General features: G+C 37.0%; 1 protein-coding gene across 5 annotated transcripts in view; it reads right to left on the reverse strand.

Annotated features, from left to right (window-relative positions):
- The window catches only part of NARS2 (asparaginyl-tRNA synthetase 2, mitochondrial), a 195,255-nt gene that overhangs the window by 10,882 nt on the left and 163,396 nt on the right, over nt 1-20,977 (reverse strand). For all 5 annotated transcript variants that reach the window (XM_074216991.1, XM_074216990.1, XM_074216992.1 and 2 more), the window contains 2 exons: nt 5,039-5,136; nt 830-856 (listed from right to left, as the gene is read on the reverse strand). In XM_074216991.1, coding sequence (XP_074073092.1) covers nt 830-856; nt 5,039-5,136 — 125 coding nt within the window. The remainder of the gene's footprint in view (nt 1-829; nt 857-5,038; nt 5,137-20,977) is intronic.

Genomic DNA, 20,977 nt, shown 5'->3' on the forward strand with positions numbered 1-20,977 from the left:
TGCACATAAAATCTCTGTAGAGCTTAAAATGACTTAATATTATTATTATTAGAATTAGAAATTATTAGAAGAATTCTTTCTTGGGTTAAGGATAGCAATGTCATTTGTTCCTGCCCATTCATGCTAGGACACTGGAGGATTCAAGAGATTGGTGATGGAATACAGCAAGTTCTGAAAGAATTCCATTATGTAAATTTACAAAGGATATTTTGCTCCTATTTACATTATTTGAAGGGAAGGACTGTTATACCAAAGTCAGAACTAGGAAGAAGGAAATATTTTTCCCAATATATCTGCTTCGGAGTTAATTACTTCAAATGCAAACTTGGAAAAATTTAACTCCTGATATCTACACTTAGGGAGAAATAAGAATTCATACATTCATAAAACATATTACGTACCCAGTAATGAGGGGCTGGGGGTAGGGGACAGAATACAAAGTTTAGATCAGACAAGGTCTTTGACTGCATGTAGCTTACCTGCAGGGGGATAAAACATCAACATAGGTAATTATAATGAACACTACTTACAAAAAATATTTGAGATATGGTCGGCTATTGTATAGTTGGGGCAAGAATTTATAAAAGTAAAGAAAGGGGAGGGAGGATGTTCTAGGCAAAGGGGATATTTTAAGCAAATGCAAGAAGATAGGAAAGTACAGTGTTATATTTGCAAGACAAGAAGTAGTTCAGTTGGCTGAAGAGTGTGTGGGAAAAGAGTAAAATAAAGTAAAGCAGACAAGAGGGGATGATTAATCAGGAAAGGTTTGCATTCCAAGCAGGTAATTGGGAACTACTGAAAGTTTTTCAATAATTAGTAGCATTCTTACCATTGGTAGGTATCTGTCAGTCCCAGTCTGAAAAAGAAAAAAATACTTTTAGCAAACAATTAATTCATTAGTCAACAACTCCTTATCAAGTATTCTCTATGACTCATTGCAAATCAATGGAGAGTGTACAATGAAATGGCAAAATACTGAGTAGAAAAGTGCAGGACTTGGAGTCTGGAGGCCAAGATGCAGGTATTATTCTCCAATCTTCAGGCAAATGGGAGTGTGAGTAAATTATGGGACCTCTTGAAAATCTCACCTCTTTTGTAGAATAAGGTTTGATTCCTGTGGCATATAACTTCTCTGGATCTACACAGGATCCAGAGCGAATATGCACACAAAACTGCTGTAGAGTTTAAAAATGACTTAATATTATTATTATTATTATTATTATTATTATTATTTACTATGACCCTCAAAGAGCTTACAATTTAGGTGTGAAAGAAAGACACAGCTATTCAAAAGCTTAACTAATGGCATATGCCAAAGGTCCAAGGTGTTATTAGAGGTCAGGAAATGTGCTAACATCCTCCAAAGGATGCTGAGCACTTATCTAGGAAACAAGTAAAAATGGTACTGTGAGTGCACAGGGTGAGGCAAAAAAAGGAACAGATAAAAATGACCAACATCAGACACTTGACCCACCTTCCTGAGTACTAAGACCCAATTGGCAACAATCACAAATCTTTGCAACTGCTTTCAGAAGATGCAATGAACTCTTACTTTCTTGATCTGAGACTATCTGCTCAGGCTTTTAAGTCCTGAAATATGTAGGGAAATGAAGAAAATCCCCCCCCCCCCCCTTCTTCTTCCTTTTTTGCAAGGTAATGGAGTTAAGTCACTTGCCCAAGGTCACACAGCTAGGTCATTGTTAAGTGTCTGAGGCCGAATTTGAACTCAGGTCCTCCTGACTCCAGGGCCAGTGCTCTATCCACTGCGCCAACTAATTGCCCCAAGAAAATCACTTTTCAAAACTGAATGGGCTTTATGTATCTGAACTGTTCATAAACAGAAGGAATTTAGTATATGTATGGATAAACTGGGACATGCCCCAGGCAGAAGGGAGAGATGTCATCAGAAATTGGTTTCTCCAAAGGCATAAATAAATCCCCTTTTCCTGATGAAGAGACAATGGATGAAATGGAGATGGAGATGGAGAAACCAATGAGAAGATTACCTTGCCCTGTACATGGTCTGGTAAACTATGGTTTCTGAGGGCTCTTCTAGTTCTAAATCTCTGATTTTATGATCCTCATTACCTTCTTTAGAATTTCTGTTATCCCCATCAGCACAAAACATGTGGTTCTGTGAATAAGTACCATTTCCATTTCTCAGCATAATTTTCTGTGAAGCATGTAGCATACATAAGATCAATTTTATAATTGCCCCAGAGGGTATAAATGGAGGATAGGCTGGATTTAGAATTAGAGAAACTTGGGTACAAATCCTGTCTCTGACATACATTAGCTGTGTGACCACAGGTCAAATGACTTAAGTCTTTCCCTTTCTCAGACAATTCCCTAAGACTAAAGTTTTTAAAGGCAGCTAATGGATAGAGGACAGAACTTGGTAATAGGGAAACCTGAATTTAAATTCTGCTTCAGATACTTCCAAGTTATGAGCAAGTCATTTACCCTCTCTCAGCCTTAGATTTCTCCTCTGTGTAATGGAATTTAATATCAACTATTCTACAACACCATTGTGAAGATCATATGACTTAACATATGTAAAACACATTGAGAATTTTAAAAACCTGAATGTCAGAGAATTTTAATAATATTACAGAAAAGTTGTTTAGTTGCATGAGGGGGAATTTCTACATAGGCAGGTCTTTGCACTGATGAAATAAAAAAAGGAAGATTAGATTTTTTGGAATCAATGTCCCAGACACAAATCAGAAAGAAAAAAAAATTCTTGTAGAAATAATTATATGAATCTAAAATTAAAAATATAAGGAGAGTACTATATAATAGCATCTGACGATATAAAAAGTATCATTATTAGTAAATATTAATATGTGACATGTTTATATGATCATGGTATAAACAAATCATATCTAATACTTCAGTTACTAAACAGTTATAACAATGGAGGGAATAGAAACATAAGAATTTTAGACTTATGATTTAATACATGGCATATATTTAATTTAGGTCACAGATCAGGAAGAATATAAAAATTCAATCTCATTATGAAAGATAAAATGGGATATTGTTCAGATATTGGCAAAAAATTATGCTTTCTTTCATTATACAATTAGAGAAAGATCTCCTGATGGAAGGAGGCAAGCAAAGAAAACCAGACCAATTAAGTTTTCAGTAAGTGAGATTTCTTGCTACCTGAAATATTTAATATCTTAGGAGGTCATCAACTCTCCAACCTATTCATTATTTTATCTGCTCCATTCCTACAAAGAATCTAGTCTTCACATACAATGGTTTATCTTATTATAAAATCACAGAAATTTAACTGAAGAACCCCAAGGTCCTGGTTAAGGTCAAACATCTACTAAATGGCAAAGCCATGATTTAAAGTCACATCTTCTGTTTCCAGTTCTGGAGATCTTGCCACCATGCCACAAAATCCTTCTGATTCTGCCACAATTACTAGCTTAAACTTATTTTGACTATGGTTTCCATTAAAATCCTACTTTGATATCTCAACTATAGAATCAAGGTCACCCTGCATTCTTAAAAGCTATTCCAGTGACATACATGCTGTATTGGGTCCTAATAACCCAGAGAGACGTACTTATGGTCATAATACTAGCAAGTGGTAGAGTCAAATCTCGAGATCAGAAATGAAATGAAGGCAAACAAGATTAGAAGAGTAGAATACTGGGAAACAATTTTTGTGGCCAGTGTTTCTGGTAAAGGCCTCAATTTCTAAAATACATAGAAAACAAAATCAAATTTATAGAAAACAAATCATTCCCCAATTGATAAATAATCAGAGAATAATGACAGGTAGTTTTCAGATGAAGAAATTAAAGCTACCTATAAAGTCATATAAAAATGTTCTAAATCACTATTAATTAGAGAAATGTAAATTAAAACACTTCTGAGGTACCATCTCATATCTATTAAATTGGCTAATATGACAGAAAAAGGAAATGATCAATCTTGGAGGGAATGCGGGAAAACTTAGGCACTATGAATTAATGGTAGAGTTATAAACTGATCCAGCCATTCTGAAGAGCTTGGAACTATATCCAAAGGGCTACAAAATTGCATATACTCTTTGATCCAGTCATACTAATATTAGGTTTATATTCCAAAGAGATCATAAAAAAGGGAAACAGACCTTTTTCCCTGAAAATGACCTTGTCCCCTTTTGTTCTGATTCTTCTTTTACAACATGCCTAATATGGAAATATGTTTAGCATGATTGTGTATGTATGGCTTAAATCAGAAAGTTTGTTGTCATAGGGAAGGGGGAGGGAAGGAAAGGAGGAAATAAATCAATGTTGAAATAAATTCTGGTTGACTGTGAAAAAAAAAAGAAAGAACTAGAAAAAATTGTATAAGAAAAAAGAAAAGACTTAAGATAAAGTCTTATGACTGTAAATAAGAGGTTTGCTACCTTTTTTTTGGTATCATGGACCCCACTAGCAATCTCCTGAAAAATATGGCCCACTTCTCAGAATTATGGAAATACTAAATTTCTGATAGAGATTATTGAAAACAAAAATGTAAAAATTTTTCCCCTTTCGTGTTCAAAGACTCTTTGGGGAGGGGTCATGAACCTGGAGTCAAATTCCTGCTTTGAACATAATGCTGTTTCTATTAACTACATCATGTTCCAAGCTGTGACTCAGAAAAGTTTTAATGACACTTGCCATCACATCCCAATTCTTCATGTTGGTACAGTGTTGTAACAGTTATAATTAGTGGGTAAAATAAGAAGGGTTAAGGAAGAAAAAAATTCCAGAAGGAAGCAATGTAATTTTTTTTAACTGAAAAACTATTCAAGAATAGGGTAGAGTCTCTTTAGACATATATGGAAAATATGCAAATTACAAGCAAATCAAAGGCAAACACACTTGTATTAATAACCAGGTGTGGCCCTTGAGAAAAGTCTTGATTAGCACCACTCCCCTGAAGGAATATGTGGTATCCTAACACTAATTATCCTCTAAGCTAGATCCTGATTCTTGGGCTATTATGCTCTGTTATTTCTCCCAAGTCAAAGTAAAAGAGTTTTCCATACCTTGCTAACCGTTGTTGCAGTAAATGGAGCCGTTCCTCTCTTAGGCTTCCTCCAAAGAGTTCTCCAACACCAGGCACTAAAAGATCAACAGCAGCAACCTGAGGAGGGGAAGAAAAGCATCAATGATATTAAGTTATAATTATAAATTGTTATTAATGTTAGCCTGCTTAATTACATATTATGAATTTTATTCTCCCTATAAACCATCAAACCTTATACAAACAATATGTTCTTAACCTGTTTTAGTTTTAAGACATTTTAAAATTTGCTAGAGATAGAACATTTTGAAACTATTTTTTTTTGCAAAGCAATGGGGTTAAGTGACTTGCCCAAGGCCACAAAGCTAGGTAATTAATAAGTGTCTGAGGCTGCATTCGAACTCAGGTCTTCCTGACTCCAGGTCCAGTGCTCCACCCACTGCGTCACCTAGCTGCCCCATTTTGAAACTAATTAAAGAAATACCATTTTCACAGTAAATGATCATGTATAATAAAGAGTAAATCCAGAGTCCACAAAACAATGAGTCTGAGACTATGTTTTCTGTCTTCATAAGAGTCACAGAATGTCAGAGTTTGAGGAAATCTTAGAAATCAAATGGATCAATGCTCTCATTTTATAGATGAATTGGGAGAATTAAGAGAAGACCAAAAAAGGTTAAGTCATTTGCCTAGGGTAAGAAAGCTAGTAAGTAATAGAGCTAGGAAAAGATTAGGGCAATGAATAGAAAAAGCACAGAAATTATAGTGAGAAGATGTAGAACTGGATCTCAGATCTCATACTTGCTATTTGAAGAGCATTATGCAAGTGACTTAACTTTTCAGTGCTTTGACCCTATGATTGGAAGGTTCTTTCTGCAGGGTTCATTCAACCACTGAGAGTCAAATGTCACACATAGGACAAACAGGATATAGTAAGACTGCAAGGGCCACGAAAGAGAGGCAAGAAGGTGCCACTTTCCAGCTATGTCAAATCATCACCAAAACTACTTGGACCAGTTTTCCTTCAGACTCTGATGGGTATAGTATAGAATCTTAAATCTAAGGACCTTGGGAAAAGGACTATCTCTCAAATACAAGTCTGCTTTTATTTTTTTAAGGTTTTTCTGCAAGGCAATGGGGTTAAGTGGCTTGCCCAAGGCCACACAGCTAGGTAATTATTAAATGTCTGAGGCTGGATTTGAACTCAGGTACTCCTGACTCCAGGGCCAGTGCTCTATCTACTATGTCACCTAGCTGCTCTCTGAAGTCTGCTTTTCACAAGTTTTTTTTTTTTTTTTTTGCAAGGCAATGGGGTTAAGTGGCTCGCCCAATACCACACAGCTAGGTAATTATTAAATGTCTGAGGCTGGATTTGAACTCAGATACTCCCGACTCCAGGGTCTGTGCTGCACTGCGCCACCTAGCCGCCCCTTCAAGTCTGCTTTTAATTCAGCACTCGTAGTCAAGAAGAAATCATAGTGGAGCCACCTTCCTCATCAGCACTAGCCACAACTACTGACCAACTGTCACAAATAGGCATAGGTCCCTTAAGAATGGCAGCATGCCCCAGACTATAATCCTACTTTCAGCCTATCTCTCACAGCTATCATCAATGGGAAATGGATGTTTAGAGGCAGGCAGGTCAGCCTGGGTGAAGTCATAAAGTACCTTAAAGAAGAGAGGGAAACAGCATGTACCAGGCAAGTACAACCACTACAACCACCTCCCTTAGATCCTGATAGAGAATGCTCAGGACCCTGAACCCAGGAGCCTTGTGAATGCTTCACCATCACACTTGGAAGCAGTCCCTGTTATAGCTTCAACTCTACTGAAGACCCAGAAAAGACAATTCTTGTCACCAAAGTACTTGCCATTATCACATTACTCAACATCATGAACAAATATGATTTTAGGAGTGGAAATGACATGAAAGAGGTGTTTTTATTGTTTGTCCTTTGTTTTTAAAGAGGATCAATGATATCACAGGGTGATAGCTCGATTCGTGTATGAACTGAATCTGAGACAGAATTTTATAAAGTCAATCAACCTCACTCTCTCTTTCAGTCACTGAAGTCCAGTGGAAGGACAAAAGTCAAGTACTGGGCGGCTAGGTGGCACAGTGGATAGAGCCCTGGCCCTGGAGTCAGGAGTACCTGAGTTCAAAATTAGACACCTAATAATTACCTAGCTTAAGACCTTGGGCAAGTCACTTTAACCCCATTGCCTTGCCAAAAAAGAAAAAAAACTAAAAAAAGTCAAGTATCATTTGCTTTAGTCATCCTTTGCTAAGCCATGGGATTTGTAACTAATTTGTAGCTTTAACTTGAAGCTAAAACTTTACATATGTTGTTCTTTTCATTAGATGTGAATTTTAAAAAATAGGAATTGTCTTACATTTCTACTGGTATTCTGAGTCCTTGGCACAATGTTGTACTTAATAAAAAGCCTTATTTATTCAACTGTCCATCTATTTATTCATACTCTTCAGTGTTCTTACTTTACAATCTTTCCCCATTATCTCATCTTTTAAGTTGTCCAAAGAAATTGTATTAAAAAAATGATTAAACTTTAGTTTAATTAAAAAGGTAGAGTGCTACAAATATACTACCTGATGAGGACATGAGGTAATAATTATACCTGAAGTATCACGGAGGAAGAAGGTAATCAATAGGGGTTTGCACTTTCACTCAATTCCTTGTCATCCCCAGACAGATTAGAAACAAGTCCACAAACTAACCTTAAGGAGTTGTTCTCAAAATTTCACTTCCGGGGCGGCTAGGTGGCGCAGTGGATAGGGCCCCAGCCTTGGAGTCAGGAGTACCTGGGTTCAAATCCGACCTCAGACACTTAATAATTACCTAGCTGTGTGGCCTTGGGCAAACCACTTAACCCCATTGCCTTGCAGAAAAATCTTAAAAAAAAAAGCAGACTTGGATTTGAGAGATAGTCCTTTGCCCAAGATCCTTGGATTTAAGGTCCTATACTATACCCATCAGAGTCTGAAGGAAAACTGGTCCAAGTACTGACGATAGGAACAAAATTAGGATTTTACTAATTCCATCACTAAATGAATCTATAAATAAAAGAAAGAAGAAAAATAGACCAGAACTTCGATGTATCTGTCATCTTTCTATGTGGTCAATCCTTCCATTGATGCAAACTGCAACCCATACATCTTTATCAATCCTGTCATGAACTTCCAAGTCCACCAAAGGATCCAAATAATTATTTAATGACACTTATTTCAATTTAGTGTTTGTAATGTGTTATGTAAAGTGTATTCATACCTACTATGCACTAAATCACTGTCCTCTGAGTGACCCTCAATTTTAATTTTTCCAGAAATTTTAACATTCATGATTCACAGTAGCAGCAGAGTACATAGTTACACACCAGATTATTGCAATTTAAAAGATGAACTTTTCTTTCAGAAAAAATTGAATCAGTAAAATAAATCTGTAATTTCCCAAAGGCAATTCAATATTTTCTCTTCTTCCTCCTGTTCAATTCTAAACTGAAATTATTCTTCATCTGCTATACAACCAAGAAACATATACTAGTGGAGAAGAGCTAAAGGTAGTCTTTCAACTGCATAGAATAATCCAGGCAAGAGGTATTATTCATCTATTTCAGAGCCAAAACTTCAGTTTTGGCTAAATCCTTTTGTTCAAGCTGGCAAGCTAAGAATGGTTCTTATCTTTTTAAGTAGAGTTCTATTGTATTTAAAATTGTAAAGAACACTCTTAGATGGCTGGCTATAGAACAATAAATGAACTAGATTTGGCTGCAGTTTGCTGAATTCCCAATATACTTGCCTTTTCTTGTATAGATAGGTCAAACCCTTTTGAATGATTATGGATCTCAGTTATGTGTTTTTGCATTATTTTGAGGCTTGATGAGACCAGCACATCGTCCACAAAGGGGAGTATCTTTTCTGAAAATTTTGGAGTATCCCACCATCTATCTGGAATCCCTCTATGGGTTGTCCTGTTTGATGATCTTCAGGAGAGTGAAGAATACTTTTGCTGATCATGTATCACCCTGTTTATTTCTCATCAGATACTAATAATCACTGACCAAAGTGCTTTCTGCTTTTGTTTCTTTTAAAAGAATCTTGTGAAGTGACTTGGCAGAAGCAAGATGCCAGGGACTTGCCTAAGCTTTTCCCCAAACTACTCAAAATACCTTTAAATAACCAGTCTAAACAAATTCTAGAGTGGCAGAGCCCACAAAAAGACTGAGTGAAACAATTTTCCAGCCCAAGATAACTTGGAAGATCCATGGGAAGATCCATCTGTTGCTCCAGGGGTAGAAAGGGTCACCCTGGAGCAAACCAGTTCCAACCATCTAGGAACAGACCTTGGGGTGCCAGGGTTTTTGAAAGCAGTGGTGGTTTCCAGACCCCTTGGCCCTGGGATGCCAAGGACAACTTGGAAGGTCAGCAGTGAAAACTGCTGTACCAAGGGTAAGAAGGGTGTCCAGTCCAGCACAGTCCTCAGCAGACTCAATCCAAGGGGACCAGAAGCAGGCTTGGGGAGCCACCTGGACAGGAAGCCATCTGGCAGCTGCTTCCAGAGCGTTCATCCCATGGAAAGTAAGGGAAATTAAGAAGATTGCAAGAGTCTCTTTGCTATCCCTGAGACAGGACTCTGTTGCTTCACCCATACTCAGATCCAGGCTCAGGAAAAGGAGCAGAAGTACATCAGAGCTCACTGCCTGCAGTAGAGCAAGGAACCTCCTTACAGTTCCAATGAAGAAAGGAATACTTGTGGTCAGCCACAGATTGGAGCACAGGTCAGGAGAGCAGTCATAGCTTCTTATAAGATCTTGGAGGAGTTGAGAACTTGCTGATCCCTGGAGGGTATCCTTGAAAATAGTTACAAAACCCCTCAAAAACTTGGGATAGTGTGTCTCCACAGAAACCCACCTTGACAAAGACTTAAAATCAAGTCATTGGCTGTGAGGAAATAAACAACAGAATTAAAAAAAATCTGAACACAGACAATTACTTTAGTCCTACGGAGGATCAAAATGTACTCTCAGAAGATAATAAAGACAAAGTTTCTGAATCCAGTGCCTCCAAGGAAAATATGAATTGGTTTTAGGCTATGAAAGAGTTCAAAAGGACGGCTAGGTGGCGTAGTGGATAAAGCACCGGCCTTGGAGTCAGGAGTACCTGGGTTCAAATTGGGTCTCAGACACTCAATAATTACCTAGCTGTGTGGCCTTGGGCAAGCCACTTAACCCCCTTTGCCTTGCAAAAACCTGAAAAAAAAAAGTTCAAAAGAGATTCTGAAATCAAGTAAGGGAGGTAGAGGAAAAATTGGGAAGAGAAATCAGAGTGAAACAATCAGTGTTTGAGAAATTGTGGTAGCATTGGGACATTAATAACCTGTTAGTGGAGTTGTAAATTCATCCAGTCATTTTGGAGAGCAATGTGGAACTATGCCCAAAGTACAATAAAACTGATCATACCCTTTGACCCCAGCAATACCAATAAATACTAGGCCTATATCTAGAAAAAAATCATAAAAAAAAGTCCCACAGCTCTTCTTGAAGTGGTGAAGAATTGGAAAATAAAAAAGATGCCTATCAATTAGGGAATGGCAGAATAAGATATGGTATATGAATGGTATGTAGTACTATGTTTTATAAGAAATCATGAATAGTTGAACTCTAGAGAAGCATGAAAAGAATTATAGGAACTGATGCTGAGTGAAGGGAGCAGAACCAAGAGAATTGTACACAATTAACAATAACATTGTGAGATGGTGCAACTCTTCTCAGAAGTTCAGAGAGCTGGGACAACCTTGGAAAACTATTATGGACAGTGCCATACACATCCAGATGAAGAAAAAAACAAAACAAACTACAGAATCTAAATGAATACTATGTTCACTTTTTAAAAATTTATTATATTTTTTCTTCCTATTCCAAGGTTTCTTTCTTTTTCCTTAGTCCTAATTCCTCATACAGAAAATGACTAACATAAACATGTTAACACAAATGTACATGTACAATGTTCACTAGACTGCTGAGGTGAGGGAGATAGGAAGGAATAGTGAAAGAAAACTGGGTAATCTGGTCTCAGACACTTAAATTCTAGTGGTACTTGGGGCGACTAGGTGGAACAATGGATAGAGCACCGGCCCTGGAGTCAGGAGTACCTGAGTTCAAATCTGACCTCAGACACTTAATAATTACCTAGCTGTGTGGCCTTGGGCAAGCCACTTAACCCCGTTTGCCTTGCAAAAACCTAATAAAAAAAAAGAAAAATGAGTAACATAAATATGCATGTGGATGACTGTCGAAAAACTTTCATAACTTGTAATTGGAAAAATAAAATATATCAATAAAAAAACTTGTACAATTTTGATATGTCTGAGAGATAAGTAACTGAAGTAGGCATTAATGGAGCACTTAAGAGCTTGGCTGTAGAAGATGCCAAGATCATACACTGCATCCTGAGCCATCACCAGTTATCTTGACTTTGTTTGATCACTAGACTCCAATGATTCTGCAAGAAGAGTGGTGAGGTTGACAACTTAATATAACTCTGCCTCACTTAATTCTAGTTTAAGTGTGAATCAAAAGACATTATCCATACCATTTTCTATATTTACTTATCTCAAAGTCCTGTGGCAACAGGCACCATGATGAACCAGATGATGTGGATACATGGAAGCTATAATCACAGTCCTGCACAAAGGTGGCCCAGAATACCTCATCTCACTGAACTGAAGCAGTAGTGGGATGCAAGCAGTTCCCAGGGTATCTGACCAATCTTTTTTTTTTTTTAGGTTTTTGCAAGGCAAACGGGGTTAAGTGGCTTGCCCAAGGCCACACAGCTAGGTAATTATTAAGTGTCTGAGACCGGATTTGAACCCAGGTACTCCTGACTTCAGGGCTGGTGCTTTATCCACTATGCCACTTAGCTGCCCCTCTGACCAGTCTTTTTTAAGGATAACACCTTCTGCTGTCAGGTACCTAGGTCAGGTCACTTGTCCTAAAGATTATCTGCTTCACCCAAACCTGGTCTGCTTACAATGGCAGGTAGGGATCTTACCTCTGTGTTCAAAACACAAAAAAAATGTACAAAAATTTTTGTAAAGTTGAATACATGTTCTTCTGGTATCCTCAGTGAAGGGGAGTGCTGTGAAGATGGTGAAGAGTTTGCAAATCAAAACTAATCTAGTAAACAAGTTTATAAAATGCCTTCCAAAAGGAATGAATATAACATAACATTAGCATATAAAGCATATAACAATGTAATTACATTTTGCAGGAAAGTGCCATGCCACCATCATCTGTCCCTATGCTTCCATAATGATGAACCCTGATGAGGTCAAAGAAAAATTTTATGAAGATCAGGAAACTTTCATTATCAGTGTGCCAAAAAAAAGGTTAAGATTATAATTCTGGGTGACTTTAATGCAAGAAAACAAATTATGAGTCCTGGAGAGTATAGAGTCAGAAACAACAACAGCAATGGACAATTAAGACTTGTGTTTCTCATGATCTTGTCATCACCAATTGTCTTTTGTTTACCTAAATGTAGTAAAGCTTCATGAATGCACTCTCACAGCAAACATTGACATTTAATAGATTGTCATAATAAACAGAAAAGACAGACAAGTTGAGAGAGTAACAAAGTTCTGGACTGATCACTGACTTATCCTAAGATAAAATTTGCTCTAAACAAAAGTGGAGGTCCTAAGGCAAGATAATTATCAGAAGGCTTAATGTCAATAGATAAGAGTTCTTATCCAAGTGGGAATAAATCATTGCTATCTTGGTGAAAAAGCTGAGCCAACACATTGCTGGCAATAGAGGAGCAGAAAAGGAGCAGGCAGCTTTTTGGAGATATGGGGCATAGTGTTGCATTTACTCATCTGGGCCAGAACACTTACAAGTCTCAAGATCGGTTTGACAAAAATGGGGAAATTCACAAGCTGCTTAAGGAAAAAAGAGAATTTCACTTAGTTTACCAGTAGGATAGTCCATCCATCTCTAACTCCATCAAGAGTAAAATGCAAGCAAAGTTTAAAGAGATGTAGGATTCTTGGTTCGGTAAGAATGTAGATGAAATTCAGTTTTACACTGATAACCATCCAAAGTGCTTTTATCATGTTGTGATAACTATTACCTATTACCAAAAACTTATAAAGAACTTCAACTTCTGAATAAAGGTCATGCTCCTGGAGAGGTGGACTGAACATTTCCATAGTGTTCTCAATTGATCATATGACTCAGGTTGAAATAAATTCTTAAAGTCAAGAAGATGAGGCTGATGCTACCAGTGCCAGAACTAGCTCAGTTTGGAAGGATCCAAAGGAAAGTGTGGAGAGAAGAGATATCAAACTATTAAAAAAGACTACAGACCAAATTGAAGGGCTATGTATTGATCTCATTGTTGTATTCCTGAGAAACCTGGTACCATAACAGGAAACTGAATTGTTTCTGCCTGAATTGTATGAGAGATTCTGAAGAACAACTGGCAAAATAAAACACCAGACACTGATGTTCTTTTACTTCAGAGAGTGCAATTTTGATGTGCTGGTCATATTATTTGAATGCCAAATGTACCTTTGCCTAAAAGGCTATTTTATAGAGAATTCACACAAGGCTAGCACTCACAGAGTTCACAAGATGTGATGCAAGGACACTTTTCTTTTAGGTTTTTTACAAGGCAAATGGGGTTAAGTGACTTGCTCAAGGCTACACAGCTAGGTACTTATTGTCTGAGGCTGGATTTGAACTCAGGTACTCCTGACTCCAGGGCCAGTGCTATATCCACTGCGCCACCTAGCCGCCCCTGATACAGACACTCTTAAGGCCTCTATGAAGAACTTTGGAATTGGTTGCATGACATCTGCTACAATAGCAAAGGACATGTTGTGCCCACATCAAAGAAAGTATTGTGCTCTATGAGCTAGGCAGAATTGCAGTAGCTTAAAAATGTGGAATAAGCAAATTTAGAGACATGTTCACGTGGACTATTTGTAGATGACTTATGGTAGAGTTGGTCATACTATACTATATCTTGACTCCAAAACAGTGATATCATTTTCTCCTTTTCAAGAACAAAGTACAACAACCAACTAATTCCAAACAGTGGTGGCCAAGATCAATTGTAGTGGTTACACTGTCCTTGATGGTGAGTTTGTTATATAAATCTTTTGATTGTTGTCTTCTTTCTTGTGTTATCCTTAAATACTCTCAGGATGACTTTGCTTAACTGGGTCTCTTATCACCTTCCTTTAAAATTTTTTTAGTCTTCCATTGTTTTTTCCTATTTTATAAGGTCAGAATGTTCATAATGTTTCACAAATGTCTCCCCATGAAATTTTACAAATGATATTTTAAACTAATGTTGCCTTTGGCCACCATATCAATGCTTTGGGAATACAGCTGATCCTCATTATTTGCATATTCTTTGTGAATTTGCCTACTGACAAATTTATTTGTAACCCCAAAATCAACATTTGAGACACCTTTGCTATAATGCAGAGCAAGGAAAATTTGCCCAACACATACACATTTCCAACTGAGGCCAAACAAGGTGATGCTCTGCCTTTTGGTTTCAGTTCTCCTACTAAAAAGAAGTGCTCTTTTTTACAGTTTATTTAGTGTCAGATTTTTTATATTTTTGTACTTTTTCTTGATAATATCACTATAAAAATGGCCCTCAAGAGTAGTGCTTAAATGCTGTCTAGAGTTCCTTAGCAAAACAAGGTTGTGATTTGTCTTATTGGAAAAAATAAATGTATTGGATAAACTTTGTTCAAGCTTGAGTTATAGTGTCATGAGTTCAATGTTAATGAACAATAGGGTACATGAAGAAAAACGAAGAGAAAATTCAAAAATCTGTGCATGAGAGACTGCTCTAGAAGGTGCTAAAGTAAATGTGACCAGAGACTCACAGGAACCAACTTTTTCCTTAGGAATAATAGTTCAGGCTTTGTGGGAAATTTATAATACATAACTACTACAACAAATGACAAGAAAAATTTAATAAGGCAGTTTATCCCACTTAGGTTATCCCTGTTATGGAACCTGATTTAGACCAATAGGAAATAACCATAAGTAGCTCAAAAAAAAGACATGTAAGAAAATGCTCCTATACTATAGAGGTAAGTGGTCTAAAACTGTTGAACACTGTATACATTTTTAAAGTTTTTCAACATTTTAATCAATTATATTGATTTTTTTCTCTTCTTGTTCTTTTTAATCATTTAAAAAATACATTTGTTATATAAGATTGCTCTTTGGGAGGGGCAGGGAAATGGTAATTGAAGGAAACTATGGTGATATAAAAACCTCAAAAGATTAGTAAAAATATTTTTATTTTTCAAATGTTCATAATTTATTTTATATTATCATAATTTTGTTATAAGAGTAAACACAACCCCGCCCCCCCCCCCCCCCCCCCCCAAGAAGATGAGAAAACTCAAGCTTAGTGAGAGAGCAAGAGAAAAAAAATGTACTTCAGACTGTGTTCAGATTCCAATGGCTCTATCTCTGGGGTAAGTTGCTTTCTTTATCATAAGTCCACCAGAGAAGTTGTTTCAATATTTTTCACACAGTTGCTATTATTAACTGTATTTCCCTCCACTCTATTCCTCCCCACTCTCATTTATTCTATTCTCTCTCTCTCTCTCCTTTCATCCTGGCCCTGTCCAAAAGTGTGTTGAATCTGAGTACCCTCTCCCACAATCTTCCCTCTCTTCTATCTCCTATTCATCCCCTTTCCCTCCCCCCCATTCCCCCTTATTTCATCCCTTCTCATTTTTTCTGGGGTAAGATAGATTTCTATACCCTATTAAGTGTGCATGTTATTTCCTCTCTGAGTTATTTCTGATGAGAATGAAGGTTCACTCATTCCCTCTCACCTTCCCCCCCTTCCACTCCATTGTAAAAGCTTTTTCTTGTCTCTTATGTGATATATCATAGCCCTTCTTGCTCTCTTTTTCCTTCCTCCCAGTACTTTCCTTTATCACCCATTGACTCCATCTTTTTACTATATTATACCATTATATTCCACTCCTTCCTGTGCCCTGTCTATATATGTTCTTTCCAACAGCTCTTTAAAGGAGAAAGTTCTTATAAGTTATCAATATCTTCTTCCCATGCAGGAATATAAACAGTTTAGTATCATTAAGTTCCTCATAGTCAGTCCTTCTCATCCACCCCCTCTATGGTTCACCAGAGTCCTGTACTTGGAGATCAAACTTTCTGTTCAGCTCTGGTTGTTTCAATAGGAAAGTTTGGGAGTCTCCTGTTTCATTCAAAGTCCATCTTTTCCCCCTGAAAGAGGATTTTTAGTTTTGCTGGGTAGTTGATTCTTGGTTGTAAACCAAGATCTTTTGCCTTCTGGAATATCATATTCCAATCCCTATGAACCCTTAAAGGTAGATGCTGCCAGATCCTGTGTAATCCTGACTATGGAGCCTTGGTAGTTGAATTATTTGTTTCTGGCAGCTTTTAGAATTTTCTCTTCGATTTGGGAGTTTTGGAATTTGGCATAATATTCCTGGAAGTTTTTCTTGTGGGATCTCTTTCAGGAGGTAACCAGTGAATTCCCTCAATTTCTATTTTATCCTCTGCTTCAAGGATCTCAGGGTAATTTTGCTGTATTATTTCTTGAAAAATGAAATCTAGGTTCTTTTCCTGGTCATGACTTTCAGGTAGCCCAACAATTTTCAAATTATTTCTTCTGGATCTGTTTTTGAGGTCGGTTGTTTTTCCAGTGAGATAGTTCACAATTTCTTCTAATTTTTGGATTTTTTGGAAGAGTTTTATTTCTTCGTGATTTCTTGCAAAGTCATCAGCTTCTTATAGTTCTATTTTGCATTTGAAGGAGTTATTTTCTTCAGAGAGCTTTTGTATCTCCTTTTCCAGCTGGCCAATTCTGCTTTTTCCATTTGACCCAAACTGGTTTTTAACATATTATTTTCTTCAGTATTTTTTGTATTTCTTTCATCAAGCTGTTGATTTGGTTTTCATGATTTTTTTTCATCACTCTCATTTCTCCTCCCAATTTTTCCTCCAGCCCCTTAATTGATTTAAGTCTTTTTTTGAGCTCATTTGTAGTCTGAGCCCATTTTCTATTTCTCTTGGAGGTTTTGGATAGAGAAGCTTCGATTTTGTCATCATCTTAGTATGTGTTTTGATCTTCCATGGGACTAAAGTAACTCTTTATGGTCAGATTCTTTTTCTGTTGTTTACTCATTTCCTCTGCTCAAGACTAATTTACAGCACTTCCAAGGCTTTGGGTTTTCTTTTTTGGGGGACACCCGCCTGGGATCTTTATTCCTCCAAGTTCTTATGCTCTCTTGACTGTGCTTTGATATGTAGATGACCATAGCACTACCCTCTGCACTGGAGCTGTAAGGAGGAGCCCTGCTGGGCTAACTTAGTATGGAAGCCCCAACTGCAACCTGGATCTGAGTATGGGCAAACAGCAGAGTCCTGCCTCCCCATGGAGAGCAGAGATATTTCTGCCTTCTTCCCTGGCTCCCTTACCATCTGTGGGCTGTGCTCTGGAGGTGCAGGCTGGTTCCTCCTGATTCTCGCTGCAGGTTCTGAAGCTGGTACTCTTCATTTCACATTCATTCTGGTCTAGTTGAATTCTCTCCTAACCCCTTCAAGCTATTTTCAGGTTGTGCTGCAACCTGGACTTTTTCCAACTCCTGGTCCTGGTGGAACACACCTTTCCCGCGGAACTTCTAAGTTATCTTGGACTGGGAAAATGCATCACTCAGTCTTTCTGTGGGTTCTGTCCCTTTAAATTTGGCTAGAGTCATAATTTGATGGCTTTTGGAGTTCCCTGAGGAAGGAGTTCCCAGGAAATGCTGTCTTCAGGCTGCCATCTTGGCTCCACTTGCCCTTAGGAAAAATATTTTTAAAAGATGGGATATAATTGATGAAGAAAAGAGGAAAGTAAAAGATGACACTAGGTTTTTTTAGCCAAAAAGGGAAGGTAATAGAGGAAAAGAAGATACCCACGTGACACCACAGTAGAGAGATCAGAAGATTTCAGGAATGGAGCCTGAGGAAGAATGAAAACATAATTGACCTGGGAGTTTAAGCTTAAAAGGTTCTGAGAGGAACCAGAAAATCAAGAGTAAGAAGTCACAAAGCAAAATATTTGCTTATTTTCTTATTTTTTTTCTCTCTTTCTGGTTTTTGCAAGGCATTGGGGTTAAGTGACTTGTCCAAGGTCACACAGCTAGGGAATTATTATGTGTCTGAGTTTGGATTTGAACTCAGGTCCTCCTGACTCCAGGGCCAGTGCTCTATCTATTGCAGCACCTAGTTGCCCCAAAGGTATTTTTAATGTAAGAAGTCCAAGGTTAAAACAGACATCTAGGATGAGGAAGTATGGTAGAAAAAGTCTTAAGAGTTAGGACTGGAGGTTAGAGATGACTGAAAATAGAGGAGTTAAAAGAGAAAAGATTAAAGATGAAGCAGAATTGGCTAATTAGTTAAAACTACTATGGAAGTATTGACATTGTTGTCTTTGGAAACACTTTAGAATGATATATTCTCTGGGATAAGAACTTACTATTTGACAAAAATTGTTGGGAAAACTGGAAAATAGTATGGCAAAAATTAGGCATAGACCCATATCTCACACCCTATACCAAAATAAGGTCAAAATGGGTACAGGATTTAGACATAAAGAGCAATACCATAGATAAATTAATAGACAAAAAATACTCTATCTAATGTTTGGAAAAGGGATATATTTATGATCAAACAAGAATTAGAGCACACTATAAACTGCAAAATGAATGATTTTGACTATTAAATTAAAAAGTTTTGCACTAATAAAATCCATGCTGACAAAATTAGAAGAAAAGTTTCTGCTAGGAAACAATCTTTACAACCAGCATTTCTGGTAAAGGTCTCAATTCTAAAATATATAGAGAATTGCATCAAATTTATAAGATCACAAGTCATTCCCCAATTAATAAATGGTCAAAGGATACGAGCAGATTTTCAAATGAAGAAATTAAAGCTATATATGATCACATGAAAAAATGCTCCAAATCACTATTGATTAGAGAAATGGCAAATTAAAACAACAATGAGGTATCATGTCACACCTCTTAGATTAGCCAAGATGAGAAAAAGGGAAGATGATCAATGCTGGAGAGATTATGGGAGGATAGGGACATTGATGCATTGCTGGTGGTGTTGTAAATGGATCCAAACTTTCTGGAGAACAATATGGAACTATGCCCAAAGAGCAACAAAACTGTTCATTCCCTTTGACCCAGCAATTAGAATTCTAGGTCTATATCCAGAAAGTCCTACATGTTCCAAAATATTCATAGCAGCTCTTTTTGTAGTGGCAAAACATTTGAAATTGAGGGGATGCCCATACAAGCTATGGTACATGAATACTATGGAATACTATTGTTCTATAAGAAACCATAAAGGGTTGGACTCTAGAGAAGCATGGAATGACTTACAGGATCTGATGCTGAGTGAAGGAAGCTGAACCAAGAGAACAATGTACACATCAACAACAACATCATGAACAACTTTGATGGAAGCAGCTGTTCTTGCAGTCCAGAGAGCTAGGACAACTATATTTAACTGGTTAAGGACTTTTATTATTTCCAACCAGAGGAAGAAAAACAAAACAAAACATAAAAAAACCACTCTTCTGAATCTGATGAACACTTTATATGTATCTCTTTCCCTTAATCCTAATTCCTCATGCCAAAAATTACTAATTTGTAAACATGTTTAACAAAATATGTATGTAAAATGCTAACCCTGCTGAGGAAGGGGGGTGGGAAAGGAGAGTGGAGGAGAATTTTGTAACTTGGAAATATTCATGTACATATGGATGAAAATAAATAAAAAAATAAAAAAAGAATAATATATCCTCCTAGTTCAGCATTTATTAAACCTGTGGACCTTGAAAGTTATAAATGTGTAAGGTATTCTATAAATCCTGTAAAGATTCAATCCTGTAAATGAGAGGAGTTGGGATAACAAATAAATATTTCAATAATTCCACTGTTATTTCTTCTCTCATACATTCTATCTCTCTCAGACAGAATAAAAGATATAACAAAGGCTACAGACTGCATTACTACCAACATCCAGAAAAATATATCATAAAATATAGTCTTAGTTTGGCTCTGTGGTTTCCTGTGTCCATTTCCAGTTTAGTTACATGGTTTAGTAACATTTGTCTTTAAATTTTCTTCTGCTGGGATAGATTAGTTATAATTGTAAGGAAAGAATACCGTTTTTAAATTTGACTCTTTCTTGATAATACTATACTTTTATAACAAGAATAGAGACAATCTCTATTGTTATTGTAATATTCTAGACAAGCTAGAAAATCCTTAAATGAATATAAACAGGCCCTTTCAAAACAAATAACCCCTCCCCAAAAAACAAATGCATTAACTCAAATTTGACATAAGAGGAACTGACTGGAGATATCCTCATGCTTGCATTTTGAAAAAAGGAGAAGCATGTTTGCTGGCACCTCTTCCTTTACTTTTAAATGACTGTTATCTTGGCTGGAGCCACACAGCTGCAATGATATGTTAGCTAGAAATAGCTTGCTTTGGAATCCAAGCAGAACAATGTCGGTCTCTTATTTATGATACCCCCCCCCCCACTCCTACTTGTGAAGTTATAGTCAAATCTGAAAATAAAGTGCAGGTCTCAAGTCCTGGAAACACACAGCAAACAAGTCAAGAGTTAAGTCTGAAGTCTGTAACTTGTTCTCTGCTGGCTTCAAAGAGAAAAGAAAAAAAAGGATTCCTTCCAAGTCTCTTTGATCCCACACTAGCTGCTTCAGTATTTTTTTTTATATTTTATTTTTTGTTTTCTTTTTTCAAATTAATTTTTATTAAAGATATAATTCGAGTTTTACAATTCCCCCCCCCCCCCCAATCTTACTCCCCCCCATGAAAAGCAATCTGTC

Source organism: Macrotis lagotis, chromosome 1, assembly GCF_037893015.1.
Source record: "Macrotis lagotis isolate mMagLag1 chromosome 1, bilby.v1.9.chrom.fasta, whole genome shotgun sequence".
In the NCBI taxonomy this organism is placed as follows: domain Eukaryota; kingdom Metazoa; phylum Chordata; class Mammalia; order Peramelemorphia; family Peramelidae; genus Macrotis; species Macrotis lagotis.